At 40.4% G+C, this 17,141-nt stretch overlaps 2 protein-coding genes across 2 annotated transcripts in view; one reads left to right on the forward strand and one right to left on the reverse strand.

Moving 5' to 3' along the window:
- The window catches only part of SLC25A27 (solute carrier family 25 member 27), a 29,881-nt gene extending 15,805 nt beyond the window's left edge, over nt 1-14,076 (reverse strand). The window contains exons 1-5 of the mRNA XM_022582057.3: nt 13,539-14,076; nt 10,856-11,047; nt 8,988-9,072; nt 5,417-5,539; nt 3,093-3,205 (exon numbers count right to left, since the gene is read on the reverse strand). Of these exons, the coding sequence (XP_022437765.1) occupies nt 3,093-3,205; nt 5,417-5,539; nt 8,988-9,072; nt 10,856-11,047; nt 13,539-13,644 (619 nt within the window). The 5' untranslated portion in view covers nt 13,645-14,076. The remainder of the gene's footprint in view (nt 1-3,092; nt 3,206-5,416; nt 5,540-8,987; nt 9,073-10,855; nt 11,048-13,538) is intronic.
- Nucleotides 13,785-17,141, forward strand: part of CYP39A1 (cytochrome P450 family 39 subfamily A member 1) — a 74,098-nt gene continuing 70,741 nt past the window's right edge. The window contains exon 1 of the mRNA XM_022582055.2: nt 13,785-14,457. Coding sequence (XP_022437763.1) covers nt 14,281-14,457 — 177 coding nt within the window. The 5' untranslated portion in view covers nt 13,785-14,280. The remainder of the gene's footprint in view (nt 14,458-17,141) is intronic.

Consider the following 17,141-nt stretch of genomic DNA (forward strand, 5'->3'; position numbering starts at 1 on the left):
GGTGTATGTGAATTTAAATAGGGTGATCAGGGAAGACCTCGCTATAATATTTGAGCAGATACCTTAAGGAAGCTTGAGAAAGTACACTTTGTAGATATCTATGACAAAGCGTCCCGGGCAGAGCCACAGTGTGTGTTATAGCCCTGAGGCAAAGTCAGCTTTGTATGTTAGAAGAACAGCAAGAACACTAGTTTAACAGGAGCAGAGGCAGCAAGAGTTGGAGAAGGGGATGATTTGAGCAAAGGAGTGACTGACCGGGGCCACGATTTACAAGATCACTCTGGCTGCTCTATTAAGAGTAAACTATCGGGAGACAAGGCAGATTAGATATGAGGCTGTTGCGGTTCTTCTGGTAAGAAATGATGGCGGCTTGGATAAGAAATGATGGTGCCTTGGATAAGAAATGATGGTGGCTTGGATAAGAAATGATGGCGCCTTGGATAAGAAATGATGGCGCCTTGGATAAGAAATGGCACCTTGGATAAGAAATGATGGCGGCTTGGATAAGAAATGATGGCACCTTGGATAAGAAATGATGGCGGCTTGGAAAATAAATGATGGTGCCTTGGATAAGAAATGATGGCGCCTTGGATAATAAATGATGGCGCCTTGTATAAAGGCGTTTTGGAGTGCTGGTCAGAGTTCGGGTGTTTTGAAGACAGAATCAACAGGATCAACAGGGATTGGCCAGCAGATTGAATATGGAGGGAAGGAAAGGAAGCAAAAATGACGGCAAGGTTTTGGGTTTGAACAATTTGAAGGACACAGCTGCCATTTATGGAGATGGGAAAATGAGAATGGACTAATTTAAATGTTTTAAAGTAAGATGATAAGCCCCAGTGATCCTGATTAGAAAAGTTTCAGGTGCATAGTGGGACAAAATGGCTGTGGGGTGTACGTGGGGAGACTAGTTAGGAGACATTTGTAGTGGTCCAGTAGGAGGAGATCAATACTACTTGGACAAAGCAGTGGCTCCAGGGATGAAGGGAAGTGGATGAACTTGAGATATGTATGCAAGACAGAACTGGCTGGATTTGGAGACTGGTTGGCTGTAAGGAGCAAGGGAAAGCAAAGAGATCAAAATCAGGCCCAGGTTTCTGGGTTGTTCAACTAAAAAGATGATGATATCATATTTTGAGATTGGGAAGAACAGAGAAGGAAGTGATTTAGTAAATGAGCTTGGTTTGGACACATTCAAAGTGATATATTTAAGATAAGCTGGAACTTGGAAGAGAAATCCGGGCTGCAGTAGATTTTGAAGCAATGAATTGAGAACGACAATCTGAAAGGTTTTCTGAAAACCAAACTATCCACCAATATGATGCAGCAGACATGAAAGGACTGAAATAGCAGTATATAAAATAGATTTACTCCTTTTGATGTTTGAGTGATATGTTACTATACCTCTCAAAAATGCTATTTATCAGTTTCTTAGAATCATATAATTTTGGTCTTAGGAGTCTTTCATCCATTGATTCATTCACTAAATGCTTGTTGATTATGTACGAGGGACTGGGGAAATGAAGAAAAATGAAACATAGTCCTTGCCTTCAGGGGGCTCAAAATCTAGAGGAGGAGATAGACACATAGTAGAAAGCAATGAAATGAGGTAAAACCAGTAACAGAGATAAGCACGGGGAACTATGGAAACACATAAAGGGGCATCTAACACACCATGACCTGGGAGGGGCGGCTGCAGGAGGTCTGGGTAAAGTACATGGGTGGAGGAGACACCTCAGCTACGTATGAAACGATCTGCAGAAGAAAACTCAACAGAAGAAGAGGGATGAGGACAGAGAGTACAGAGGTGAGGAAGAGTTTGGTGTGTGCGGGCAGTGGAACATTTTAGCTCTTGACTCTGCTTCCCTCTCTGCCCCAGAGTCAATGAATTGCTCAACCCCAGAATACACAGGTTGGATTATACAGGCCTGCTGTGTTATGTTATGAAATTTCCACTTTATTCTCTGAGTGATAAGAAGCCAGTGAAGGGTTTTAAGGATACCAATAACATGTTCAGACCTGTATTTTAGATAAAGCTCGACGGATACTGGGTACAAATTTGAGGGCAGGGGAAGAGGCCAGTTAGATGGCTGTGGCAGTGGTCTAGTTGTGTTTTGATGGTTACTACTGTAAAAACAGTCATTTTAAGGATACTAAGGTAGTAGACATTGAGGGGGGAAACTTTCTTTTTATTGAAATATAGTTAATGTATAATATTACGGTTATTCCAGGTGTACTACATAGTGATCTGACATGTGCATACATTATAAAAAGGTCACCACAATAAGTCTAGTAACCATCGGTCCCCATACAAAGTTATTACAATATTATTGTAATAGTTCCTTATACTGTGTATTACATCCCTGTGGCATATTTATTTTATAACTGGAGGTTTGTACCCCTTAATCCCCTTCACCTATTTTGGCCTCCTACCCTCCTCTCCTCTGGCAACCTCCTGTTCGTTCTCTGCATCTATGAGTCTGTTTTCATTTTGTTTTGTTTTGTTTTTTAGATTCCACATTGAGATCACATGGTATTTGTCTATCTCTGTCTGACTTATTTCACTTAGCATAATACTGCGGGGGGGCATTTAAGAAATATTTAGAAGATAGGAGAAATTAATGACTGAATATGGGAAGCGAGAGATGGGGATGAGTTAAGGAAACATTCAGATTTCCAGCCTGAGGTGCCCAGCTGTGCAGAATGGATTATACAGCAAGAGGAGCAGGATTACTGGGGGGCAAGATTTGTAGTCTGCATTTAATGACCATCACATACGGTACATATACCAGTTTGAATCTGAGAGGAAGGTATGGTGTGGAGCGTAGCCCTTAGAAATGGTTTGGTATTATCTCCTTATCGTCACAATTTGCTAGTTTTAGGAAATCCTTTTCATACATCATCATAGAATAAAGTGAAAATATTCTAGGGAAAATATTCAATTATGACATTATAACATAAGGGAAGACTGTTGCCAGTACATATTATTAAAAATAATAAAATACATATTCTCATTTTCCCCGATGGAGTGCTTATAATTAAAATGATGAAGGCGATTAGGACTTCGCAGAATTCAACGAAGTTTCCATTACCTCCCATATTCACCAGCGCTGCTCTTTGTATATTGGGTACCCAGCCTGCCCAAAGCCCACGTATTCCTCCTTCAGCTAAGATTTTTGCAAATGCATGATGCACACCACGAAATCTAAAGGAAAATAATAATAAATGTGAAAACTCTATGCGTTCCTGTGTTTGGAATGCAATTGTATAAGCTTTGCCTGTAGCTGTTATGATTTAGAGTAAAGTAACATCTTAACTATCTAGAATTGTTAGAAATTAAAGCAATCCACGTAAGTCTAATTTCCAGAGAAACTTATTAGTTCTTTAGAAAAAAAGGCCAACTTTTGAGTTAAACATTTTTTTATGGAGATCTTTATAATCTGTGACATCCTCTTCTCAGATTATTAAACAGATTAAAACTCCTTTCTTGATATTTTACATCATCTGTGCCCATATTAACTATAGGCAGGAATAGTGGTTATCAGACCTCTGAGTTCATTTTACTAGTATTGTGGGAGACCTTCAGGTTTTGTAATTTTACCAAATAACATCAAAAAAAATCAATTCTCACATCATCTCATAAAAGAAGTGATATTTTTAGACCAAAAAGTAGGGAGGAAGATTTCATAAGAGTTCTTAAAACTGAATACTTTGGGCTTTATGAAAATTTATTATCTTGCCTTTATTTTGCACATTTTTCTATACACAGATGAAAAATGGTGCTGAACCATGAACCGAATGTGGAAACCTATGATATAAAATAAAAGCCTGGGTTTTATATAGTCAGACATACCTGGTGTCAAATGCCATCTTACTACTTACTAGCTGTGTGGCTTTTACTCAGGCATTAAACTCTCTGAGTCTTACCAAAAAGAAGGACATTCATAATTGCTATCATGCTATATAAGAAATATGCTCACGAATGAGGTCACATTAACAATTGCACATTTATTGTGCACTTATTAAGCACCAGACTTTTTATATACATAAGATACAAGTTATTCCTGAAAACTCTATGAAGTATGTATTATTATTCAAATTTTCATCTGAAGAAACTGAGGCTTAGGGAGGTTAAGGAACTTGACTAGGGTAACAGAGCTAAAATGTGGCAAAGGCTGGATTTGAATCCCAGATTGTCTGATCCCAAGGTTCACGCTCTTTACAACATTAAATATTTTTTCCTACTATATCAAACCCAAAATGTCCAACATTAGTGACAGAGAAGGAAAAACATTGACGTGATCAGTTAAAACTCAGACATTACTGGACCCCAACGGTTCCTTCTCTCCATGTATCAAACCAAGGCAACATTACTTCACCCTGCTACATAGTAATCAGAAGTTGTTACAGGATGAGAAAACGGGTCCTGGGATTCTGTAAACTACTTGGTTAAGTCAGTGCGGTACCCTTTTCTCCTCTGCTGTACATGTTACTTATCTCCCTGTTGGGAAGGGGGCCTGGACTGCCACAGCCCAACCCCACTTTCCACTGAGTCAGCCGGAGGAGCAGCAGAGCGGAGGGTAGTGATCGTGGTGAACCTCCAAAGGAGGCCCCCAACCCCCCCGACCTCTGGCTCAGCAGCACACCCGCAGTGTTCAGAGGATCAGACCCCTTCATACTCAACTCAGGGCATCCTGCACTTTTCCTCTTTCCTGGGAGAGGTCTGTCTATCTATCTGCAAGATTTGCCCCTTTCCCAGGGGAAACTGCCTAAGCGGTATTTTAGTAAATTGCTGAACAAGAGGCCCTTTGAAGAAAGGCAGACTTCGACAATATAGGGTAGTGCAATAGGAGGATTTTATATCACAACAGCATAATAATAATAAAAACTTGGGAAAAGAGGAGCGAAATTAGGGAAGGAGGAACAATTTGCAAGGTTCACCTTGCTATTTCCCTTCCTTCAGAGAGAAAGGGAAAGAAAGCAAGCTTTCTGGCACCTGATGAGCCAGGCACTCTGTCAAACCATCTGAGACAGTCCCTTTTAAAGATGAAGAAACAGACTAGAAATGTTAAGTGACTTCCACAATGCCAAGCCACAGTGGCAGAATCAGAATTCACACCAGGGCAACTGTTAATGATCAGACTCTTTATATCAAGCTGCAGTAGGGGACAAATCTAGCTGCCTTGTCTGGGAAAGCAGCAAAGAGCGATGCATATGTACAATTTGTCTGGTAGAGAACATGTACACATTGTCAGGCAGAGAAAAGGTCCATCTCACCTCTCCCCTTAGTGAATACCACTTCCAAATTAAGAGTCAGAATTAATGTCTTTACTGAATGTTGGGTTACAAAAATGCATAAGTCATTAGGGAATGTTCAAGGGGGAAAGGAAAGTTACTCATTGGTTGGAGAACTTACCGCAGTGGTTTTCCTTCAAGTTTCCTTTTTCCTTCCATTTGCATCTGGACCTTCACTAGGTCAGTTGGGTTGGCTAAAAATTGGCCAACAACACCAGCCATCATCCCTCCAATCACTGATTTCCTAATTATAAAAGGGGATACATTTTTTTAAAGGTTGCTATCAATTTCACAGATTCTGTAGGGAATAATAACATGCTGGTACAGCCCCTGCATAAGAGATTTAAGACACAGTGAAGCAAAGAATAGACCCAGACAAATCACAGAGGTTTGTCTTTTTACTGATGGGAGGGTTCAAGGACCCGGAGGCATCGAAATTCAAATCTGAAGTGCCAGGGGCCTTTCATGGCCTGAAATTCAAAGGAAGGGCAGTTGCTTCAAAGACATAGTTTAACTACAGTTTAATTCTGACCACAGGAGAATAAAAACAGCATTGATGTAATCAGTTTAACAGACAAAGGCTGGTAGGTCAATTTTTTGTTTGTTTGTTTGTTTTTTTTGCAGTACGTGGGCCTCTCACTGTTGTGGCCTCTCCCATTGCGGAGCGCAGGCTCCGGACGTGCAGGCTCAGCAGCCAGGGCTCACGGGCCCAGCCGCTCCACGGCATGTGGGATCTTCCCGGACCGGGGCACGAACCCGTGTCCCCTGCATCGGCAGGCGGACTCCCAACCACTGCGCCACCAGGGAAGCCCGGGTAAGGCAAATTTTATGGATTACTATTTTAGTAGTTTTCCAAGGGGAAGGGGTTTTGACAATGCTCCTCTCTTTGAAGAAACTCTTTCTGTCCCTGGACTCTTCCTCGTCCTCACCCCCTGGAGCCAACAGGGAACAAGTCTAGGCTATTGTACTTAAACATGCCCTGAATCCTTCGTCTTCTCCCCACTCCAGCTGCTCCTGTCTCAGGACAAGCCCCAGTCATCTTCTACTGAGATTATGGCAGTGGCCTCTTGTGGGGAGAGGGGCAGCTAATTTCTTTGTACTCTAAAACAATATTTGAAGAGGTACAAATGAGTACAGAGTAGAAAAGGGTCCCTATCCCCAGTTCCCCTCTTCTGAAGTGATCGCAACGACTAGTCTCTCTTATACTTTTCTAGAGATAATAACAATGCGTTCACTGAATGCATTACATCAGGCACTGTTTTAAGCGCTTTTAAAAATACCATGTAACTCTCAGATAGACTCTACGACACTAGTACCACTGTTATTTCCTCTTTACGGGTGAGGGCACTGAGGCACAACGCAGTTAAATGACAGCTCACACAGTGAGGACTGCAGCCAAGATGTAACCCCCAGGCAGTCCGAGTGCACAGTCCACAGTCTTAGCCACTAAGTTACAACGGACGGCTTGTGCACACGCGCGCGTATATATAAAGTATCTTTTTTTAAAGTACAAATGCAGGGCTTCCCTGGTGGCGCAGTGGTTGAGAGTCCGCCTGCCGATGCAGGGGACACGGGTTCGTGCCCCGGTCCGGGAAGATTCCCACATGCCGCGGAGCGGCTGGGCCCGTGAGCCATGGCCGCCGAGCCTGCGCGTCCGGAGCCTGCGCTCCGCAACGGGAGAGGCCACAACAGTGAGAGGCCCGCGTACCGCAAAAAACAAACAAACAAACAAAACAAAAGTACAAATGCAGAATGCCAGGTTGTATACTGTTCTGCTCTTAAAGGTTATCTCTGTCAATTCATATAGAGCTGCCTCATTTAAAAAAGTTTCATAGCATTCCATTTTATGACCACTCCATAATTTATATAAGCAGCTAACTCTTCACTAAGAAATGTGAACATTTATATGACATTTGATTGATCCTGCCAAGTTCCTTTTCACAGTACTTGTATCAATTCACGCTCCCACCAATCACCTATGAGCATGACTGTTTCTCCTCACAGCGATGGGTGCAGTATGTTACCACTGGTTTTTCTCTTTTCGAATCCCATAACCACACCTCCTGTGTGATTGTTACATGATTCTACTTATTTAGGCAACTGTGTCTATTACCGTGAGGCTAGTCAGGGACTATGTCGGAGGACCATGCCTTTTTCATCACTATATCCTCGGTACTAAGTATAGGACTGACACAGCATAATCACTCAGTAAAGACCCAGTGACTGAGTGAATTGTTCTGACTGGGTCAGAGGACACGGAGGCAATCCACCCTGAGAGCTGGCTTTGGTGACATGTTTCCTTTGAACTCCTTACCTAACCCTTTCACATCTGGAAGAAATTACAGAATGCAAGAACTATTAATCTATTCCTTCTCCAACTCTGGGAAAGCAACTAGTATAGCTTAAAACATTACAATTTTTCAAAAACAGCACCAAGAGATTTTGCCTGGAAGATGAAATTCTACTTATTGCCCTTTTCTTATAGTTGTGACTTGGATTTTTTTTTTCAGCCCAAAAAAGATATTGTAGGCATCTTTATATGTTCTTCATATAAAACCCATTCTTCAAATAGCTGTGTTATGTCTCCCTGTATAAATGTCTCATAACTTATTTGACTACTTCCAAATTGCTAGTTATTTAAATTAAAAAATTTCGCTATTATCAACACTGCTACAGTCCATATCTTTGTGTGCATGTGTGTGTGTGAGAGACTCTATGCATAGGTACAAATATTTCTGAATGATTCTAATCATAAAGAAGGAGTTGCTAGGTCAAAGGACTACACATTTAAAAATTTTAACAGGTAAACTTTATGCTCCAAAAAGGTTATAGTAACTTACATTCCCCTTAACAGTTTAATGGCTAAAAGTGCTTATAATTAATTTCCCTGATTACTGGTGAGGTTGAACATTTTTACATGTTTAATGAACACTTACATTCCTTCTTCTGTGAGTTGCCTGTTGATATCCTTTCTTGATTTTTCCTTTTATGTTCTTTATGTATTTTTTATTGATCTACTGGAGTTCTGTGTATTTTACTTGTATTAACCTATTTTTCTCTGTTTCTATTTTAAACGTTATAAGTGATATGCACTTACATTCATCATCTCATCTAATCTTACAAAAACAAAATCCTGGTTGTAGGTATTAACTTCCAGAGCAGAGAAAACTGAAGATAAAAAAAGGTGAAGTAGTTTGCCCAGGCTACATGGAAATAGAGCAGGAATATGAGCCCATGTCTGTTTGACTCTAAAGCTTAGGGTTTCTCAGTAGAAAGAGGCATAAAGAAGGTGCTCCATAAGAATTCTTTTAATATTAAAATATTAAATAATATATACATAATTAGGTATATACATGTATGTTTGTATACAATATGCAGTAAATGTTCAATTATTTGGATTTATATTGTAATTATTTATTATTTTAAGCCTATACCTTGAGGCAATTTTGGTACAAATGCACAATTTTATACAAATCTAATGGATAAACAGTAAAACCTTCCGGGCACTAGTATATTTTCTTTTTCTTTTTTAATTGAAGTATAGTTGATGTACAACATTAACTAATTTACAGGTGTACAATATAGTGATTCATAATTTTTAAAGGTTAGGCTCCATTTATAGTTATTATAAAATATTGGCTATATTCCCTCTGTTGTACAATACAGTATATTATTTTCAAAACAAAACTTACCAAAGGGGATAATGCTTATCTTCACTTTTGCCAAACACAACTTCACGGAGATGTTCGTAAGTGACCATTCGACCTCCAGAGTACACTGTGCAAGACAGAGCATTGAAAGGGTGAATCTGGCCCTGTGTTTAATAAAATAAGAGGATGCTTTGACATGGCCTGGTCAACCTCTCTAGCTGTGTCTTTCTCTTACACACCCTAGGCTTCGGACACCTGGTCTTGATGGTTCTCCAAATGGGCATGCCTTTTAAAACCTCAGGCCTTCTCCTGTGTTATCTGATCTTTCTTGAATGGCTTCTCCCTTTCCTGACTTGCTAACTCCTCCCATTCTTTCAATACTCAACTCAAAGAACATGTTTTCCAAAAAGTGCCCTCTGACCTGGCCTCCAGCGTTCTAGGCTGTCATTGCACCTGCCATGCTTCTCTGATCCCCCAGAACTATCCAGGCATGTGTCTAATACGGCATTTATCATCCTGATTAGAAATTAACTTGATTTTCTTGTTCATCTTTCCATCAGACCATGAGCCTTTCAAGGCGGGTTTTGTGTCTTTTCATTACACTATATGCCCTAGTACAGAGCTTGGTCCACAGCAGGCATTTTCACTCAATAAACACGCACAACTTCACTGGATAATTTATTATGTTAAGGTAATTTTTCAGTCAAGTGTCAAACATATGAAATGAATCTTAACTGTAAAACCACAGATGGTGGTCAACAAAATACAAATGAAAAGAAGTAAAACTCAAGACGATAATGGGAAGCAAGGAGAAACTATCAAAAAAAAAAAAAGAATAAAAAAGAAAAATTGTGAAAATCAGTACATGGTACTCATATAGAGAGTTTTTCTTGATATTTGAAGAAGTTTAATGAAGTATTTTAAGATATTCAAAAACATACAAAGCACCAAAACAGTGACAGTCTAATCACACTTCTGGACAGTTCTTGGTGAATACACTCTAACCTGCTCATCGGGAGAACTGAAGCTTTAAAAACACAGAGCTGGTAAACATTAGTACCGGGCACTTTTCTGATCAAGAGTCCCTACGTATTTGAGGAATTATCATGATTAGAGAAGAAAAACGCCATACCCGTCCTATCTCCTTTTGAAGGCAAGTTTATTCTCCTGTCCACAAGCTGCAAACTCAGCAACTCCTATCTATATGAGTGCCGCTCTGGAAGCAGAGCGGAAAAGTGTCCTCGTTGGCAGCAGTGTAATTTCAACTACTTTCCTTTCAGAGGGACTAAGGACCCACATAGGTAGCCTGGGAACTGAGGAAGAAATCACCTGTGTTGCATTTACTCTATTGCCAAGGTTGGATTAGACAGTCATCCCTGTTCACTTTCAGATCAACCTGGCCTCTGACACATGGGACAGAGACTGGTGAGGCATTGCACTCAAATATAGTTTAATTTTCAAAGAATGTAAAAAAAATTTTTAAATTTTGCGTTTAAAGTTCCTCAAGTGGAAAAAAATCAACTATTCATCTTTTTCTTTCTTAAACTTAAATAAAAAACATTTTTATTAGGAAGATTTTCAAGCATACAGAAGAGTAGAGAAAAATAATACAATTCCCTATATATCTATCATGGAGATTTATCAATTGCTAACATTTTCACCATATTTGCTTCTTTTTTTTTTTTGCTTAATTATTTTCAATTACATTAGAGACATCATGACAGTTCATCCCTAAATACTTCTGTATGCATTTCTAAAACCCTAAGGCTATAATTCCTTAATAACCTTATATTCATTTATCATATTAGCAGAAGAAAACTAGCTGGCTTTTGAACACAGCTCAACAGGAAAGCAGAGGAGACAAACACAGAACTCGTGACAAACTCACCAGCTAGAATCAAGATAAATACCTATGTGTCTGTAAATGGCAGGTGTCACTCCTTGCCAGAGCTTTAGAAAGCCTTCCTCTTGGACAATCCCCAGGGCCGTGCGCACCATGCCCCTATAGGGAGCAGACTCTCTTGCACCGTCTCCCAACCGAGCAAGGGCAGCTTCTCCTTGTATTTGGAGTCGAGTTTTTGTGAGATCGAGGGGAAAGGTTGCTAACAACAACAAAAAAAAACAAAACGAGGGGGAAACCCATAACATTCAGAGAAACAAACAAAATTTTTTAAAAAATCACAGGACCCATATTTTAGTCAGCACAAGATGGGTGATTCTCAAATTTCAGAATACATCAGAATCAGCCAGGGAGGTTGTTAAAAATTACACATTTCCTAGCCCCACGCCTATGGAGTCTCAGTAGGTTGATGGGGTTTAGACATCAGTTGATTCTTATACACTCCCAAATCTGAGAATCACTGTCCCAGAGCAGCCCCAGAGCACCAGAAAGAAAACAAAAAGTGACAAGCCCTTGGGTTCTTTTTCAGTCAGAAATTTCAGTCCAAAACCTACTTTAGTCCTTAATGTTTGCCTTCCAATGTGAATAATTTCCAGTATCCATTGCCTGTGATGTGCCCTGGACTGCAACCATGATTAAGAGCCAATGTGACTTTTAGAATACTGTACTACTTATGACAGGTTCTTAATAAATGCCAGATGAAGCTGAATTCTGTCGTTTCGTGGGTGATGTTTGCATGTAGATGAATCACTGACCTGATGTCTGAGAAAGAGAAGATGCAACATAGGGTTTATCGTGTCTTTTATATCAAAGGGTGGCAGGCTCAATATTCTTTCAATTAAGGAATATGTTGAGTTGGTTTTCCAGCACTGATGAGTTTTATGCATGGCTTCCTTACAAATACCACCTGTACTTGAAAATTTTTTCCCTAATGATTACATCTTGAATTAGAGATAGACCTCTCATCTGAAAACAGAGTGAAGCTAACTGGCTCACATAAGGAAGATCAAGCTCATAACTTTATACACACAATGATTCAGATAAGTTCATTAACATTAGTGACATTACATAAGTCTTTTCAGTGACCACCACCTGATACAAAACCATAGCTATGCCTTTTCCAAGAGAACACAGAGACGGGGGAAGAGAATATTCAGTCTTAACCACTGGTCTTTGGAAAAGTTAATTATCTTGCTGTTGGTTTTTCTAAAACACAAGTTGTGTGCACATAGAGAATTTAAGCAATCCTCTGTTGACATATGAAACCTGAAAAGTCTTAAGATATAGGCACCTCTATATTAGCATAGGTTATGCCTCTTAAAATCACTTTGGTTTTCTTGCTGGTTACTTAAATAATGCTTCAGGTTCTGATCCTAAATCATTTGGTACTCAAAACCATCTCATATTTTGATTCCCTTTCCCCCATTCAATTCTCCATGAAATTTTAACAGGAGGCATGTTCCTTTACAAAAGCCATTGGTCACAGGGGGAACATCAGGTTAAAAAAAACAAAACTGGAAACATACCTAATCATTTAGCAATCTGCTTTTAAGATTTGTTTAAGTTAATGAATTGTATTTCAGTAGAAACAATGAATAATAAAAATTCGCCATCAGCTTTGGGAGAAGAGAAAGAAAAAAAAAACAGAGGGTCCAAAGGGCAAGAGTGGAGGAGCACTAAGGGCAAACAACAGATCTGCCTCTGCTGGAAATACAAAGTACACTCCTTTTAGAACAGGACAAACTAACACTTACACATCCAAGCTATTCCTTTTTTTTTTTTTTTTTTTAACGGGCAAGAAAATGAAAGGGTAATCTTAAAATGCACAGTGAAGGCAGGGAAAACACAGGCACTCTAGTCACAAAATTCTTGGAAGAAACACCACCTGTTCTTGCAAGGGCGTGATAGTTCTGCTCTAGGTAGCCCCTTAAGTTTTCTCTGACTTGCTTATGCAGATGTAACTGTTCATCCTCTCTGCTCTTATGATACTTAATAACATCTTCATTATAATAAGTAGCATAATGTAATTGTCTGTCTCTGCATGTCTCCCCACCAGCCTGTAAGAAGGTCAGGGCTGGGTCTTCTGAACTATATCTCTACTGTCATAATAATGTCGCAATTAGCGGTTGCCTTGCCTTGGCTTTAACGTTTATATATTATTAACTTCTCAGAGTCCTGCAAGGTAAACACAGTATAGATGAGTTCCACGCAAAGAGGTCAACTGGCAGATGCCGAGTGGATGCTCAGTAAGTGATGGGTAACGAACTTAAGTCCCACAGGTTGGGTTCACAACTTGGACCCAGAACACAACGATATAGTGAGGCTGCGTAAGAATATAAATAACAGAGATGACCTCAATAAAGATGAAAAGTGGACTGGGTTTTAAAAAGGGCAACCTCACGAAAGAGAAAATGATCCCTATAGAGGAATGACAGCTCAGGAAGCTTCTAAAAGGACATATTCAGGCGCAATAGCACACCCGAGGGAGACGAAATTGGAAGGAAGAGACCTTCGTGACCTCCAATCCCTCCTCCTTACAAGGTTGGCCTTGCCCCCACCCTGCCACACCTGCAGGACAGGTGTGGACCAAGAGGGCTGCATCCACCCAGAAACGAAGCCACCCGCCCGGCCCCCCACCCCCGCGCGACCCCTCGACGACTCGCGGGGGAGGCCCAGGCTGGACGGCCGGGTACCTAGCTCGGCCACGGTGGCCGCGCAGCCCGACAGGAGGAACTTGCTCGCGCGGGGCCATCTCTGGGCGAGCGGCGAGAGCCTCTCCTCATCCTCCGGAGTCGACATTCAGCAGCAGCACGGGAGGACGATACGCCCCTTCTGGCCCGCGCCCCGCGCCGCGGCTGGCCTGCCACCTGGCCAGAGCGGCTCCTCCTCAACCGGCGAGCGGCGGGGCGGGGACCATTTCCCTTGTTCGACTCCGCCAGATGGGCCCACTGAACCTGCACCCTCTCCCTACCAGCCTCGGACTTGAGCAGCCCAGTGGGGTGAAATCGGAAAACAACGCGAAGCCCGCGAGGCTTCTGGGAAATGTAGTCCGAGTGGCTCCGCCCCTCCTGGACCGAGTTCTCTGATTGGTCGCGGACGAGCCGCCCGCCGCGCCACCAGCCGCGGTCTCCATGGCAACAGCGCCACTTCTCTTCCTCCACCCCCTGCACCCACACCAGCAGGATCCAGCCCCGTCCTTCCGTCCCGCGTGGCCAGAACTTGAAAGAAAAGTGGGCGTAGGAGGGAGTGATGACGCAAAAGTTACCCAAAAATTGGGGCGGGGAACGGAGGCTACAGTTAGGAAGGCGAACAAGCTGCAAAAGGAACAGCGGAAAGTTGGGAGGTCGGGAGGGTGCCCTGTTCCGGGGGAAGGAGCAAGTACCACAGCAGCGAGACTTTTCCCTTCTCTGATTCAGGAAGGTGCTAGACAAAAACATGGAATTCATTTCCCCAACAGTGGTTATAATCTTAGGTTGTGTTGCTCTTTTATTATTTCTTCAGTGGAAGAACTTGCGTGGACCCCCGTGCATAGGGGGCTGGATTCCTTGGATTGGAGCTGGATTTGAGTTTGGAAAAACCCCTCTAGAATTTATAGAGAAAGCAAGAATCAAGGTATGTGACCTTAGCAGGTGGGGTTTCCGGAAGAGGTAATGTTTTCTTTTTTATTTTCTTTCATTGTATCTCAAGTGCAATGTTAGAACATGGGGAACCTACCTGCTGACCAGAATTAAACGATCTAGCCACTTATGAATTCCTCAACAATCAACAACTGTGTCTTATGCAAGGTTTTTCGAAAGAAATAGATTTTCATCAGTTATAAAGTACAAGGCAGCTTGTAACTGCCTTTTTGGAAGTAGAGATTAAAAGTGCTAGTTACTTCATCGTAGCTAAAAAATCCTAAGTGTATACATATTAACTAAATGCTTGCAATAATTGGGAAGACAGAAGCGTAATACAAGTAATTTCAATTTGCTTAATAAATTCGTATCCAAATCAAGAGTTAACACCAGGCTATTGTAAAAACTGCTTGCAAATTCGGTCTTTACAAACATAGTGGGCACTATATTTTCAGCTGGTGTTGTTATTTGGTGATAACATTTTCACTGTCCACTAAGGATATTAGTAATTGTTGTTGCAGTACATATTTTTATCTTTAAAATAGCTTTCAAATATATCTTTCAAAAATAGTACATAGGTTACTGCTTTTTTTTTCTTTATTTCAATGGACATTCCTGTGTGTATGCTCCTGTGTGTGTTTGTACTTTTTGCACTTACCTGATTGTTTCATCACAATGACTTCCTAAAAGTGAAATTGCCCAAAGGACATTAAATTGTTTATATTATTGTGTTACTCTTGCAAAAGGATGTACAAATCCTTTTTCCTTTTCTTTTCCTTTTTCTTTTCCTTTGAGTGTAGGGGATTTGCCTCGCTCTTCATATCCTGGACCACACTAAGTACCATAATTCTTGTTAGTCTAATAGATGTAAAATAATATCTTTTTTTTAGAAGTCTCTAACCATTCTTTATTTTTCAATACTCACACAATTTATACTCAAGATTGTATTTTTGAAAATCTTAGGGAAAAATACTATCTTTTAAAGAAATACTTCTTTGTCTCCCATAGCCTTCCTTAGGTATATGATTTTGATAAGTCTTAAGGAATGTTTCTAAAAGCTTGTCTCAGAAGGTCAAGCAAGGTCACAAAGATTGTTCTGTTTTCTTCTAAAAGGTTTATAGTTTTGGGCTCCCCTGGTGGCGCAGTGGTTGAGAGTCCGCCTGCCGATGCAGGGGACATGGGTGCGTGCCCCGGTCTGGGAAGATCCCACGTGACGCGGAGTGGCTGGGCCCGTGAGCCATGGCTGCTGAGCCTGCACATCTGGAGCCTGTGCTCCTCAACGGGAGAGGCCACAACAGTGAGAGGCCCGCATACCGCAAAAAAAAAAAAAAAAAAAAAAGGTTTATAGTTTTGCATTTAACATTTAGGTCTATGATCCACTTAGAGTTAGTTTTTTTGTAAGGTCTACATAAGGGTTGAGTTTCAGTTGGACCTCTGGATGTCCAATTGTTCTAGTATAATTTCTTGAAGGACTTTCCTTTCCTCATTGAGTTGCCTTTGCAGCTTTTCAAAGATTAACTGACCATATATGTGTAGATCTATGTCTAGCCTTTCTATCCTATTCCATTGATTTGTATGTCCACTCCTTTGTTAATACTGCACTATCTTAAATACTACAGCTTTATAGTAAATCTTTAAATCAGGTAGTGAAAGTTCATGTTTTTTTGTCATTGATGTGGCATTCAAGATTATTTGCATTTTAATATAAATTTTAGAGTTGGCTTGCCAATATCTATAATAAAGACTGTTGGAAGAATGTTTGGAAGTTTGTTAAGTCTATGGAAAAATTGAGGGAGAATTGACTTTTTAATGATATTATGTCTTCTAATCTATGAATGCTGTATACCTCTCCCGTTTATTTAGCTATATAATTTCTTTTAGAAATATTCTGTAGTTTTCAGTGATGGTGTCTTGCCTGTGATTGTTAATTATTTTCTGAAATATTTTATATTCTTGAGGCTATTGTAGATACAATTGTTTTCACTTTTGTTTTCCAGTGGTATCCCTCTGGCACATAAAAGACACAATTGTTCTTGTATATTAACTTTGTATCCTGTGATCTTGCCAAATTCACTTATTAGTTCCAATAGTTACTTTGTAGATTTCTTAGGATTTTTATACATACACAATATGTCCTACAAACAGATACATTTATTTCCTGTTTTCTGATCTTTATGCCTTTTATTTCTTTTTTCTTGCATAAATAAAGAGGGACTAATAATATATTGTTGAATAAAGTGATGTGCATAGACAAGCTTGTCTTCTTCCTAATATTCGGGGAAAAGTGAATGTTTCACCATTAAATTTCTTATTATCTGTAGATTTTTTCACAGGTGCCTATTTCAGTCCCGACCTTGATCGATACTCAGAATTCACAGACGCCACCAGGGAAATAAATCATGACCTATTGTCTGTTCACTTCTACACACTTCTCTGTGGAGTTTTAGTCCATTTAGTTCTTATTGTTTCCCCAACTCTCTGATGCCTCTAAAAATATGATCTTTGTAATCTATCCCTCTTTTCTCTCATCCTACACAGAAACAGAAGCATCTGCATGTTTTAAAAGCTGCCAAATATTCCCTGAATCATTTCACTTAAGCAGTCACCTAATGATTGACATCGTTTGTTTTCCATATGTTACTATTGTAAATAATGTAGCAACAAATGTCATTTCTATGT

This window comes from Delphinapterus leucas, chromosome 10 (assembly GCF_059928025.1).
Source record: "Delphinapterus leucas isolate spDelLeu-1000000601 "Yukka" chromosome 10, BTC_Dleu_Yukka2, whole genome shotgun sequence".
NCBI classification, from domain to species: domain Eukaryota; kingdom Metazoa; phylum Chordata; class Mammalia; order Artiodactyla; family Monodontidae; genus Delphinapterus; species Delphinapterus leucas.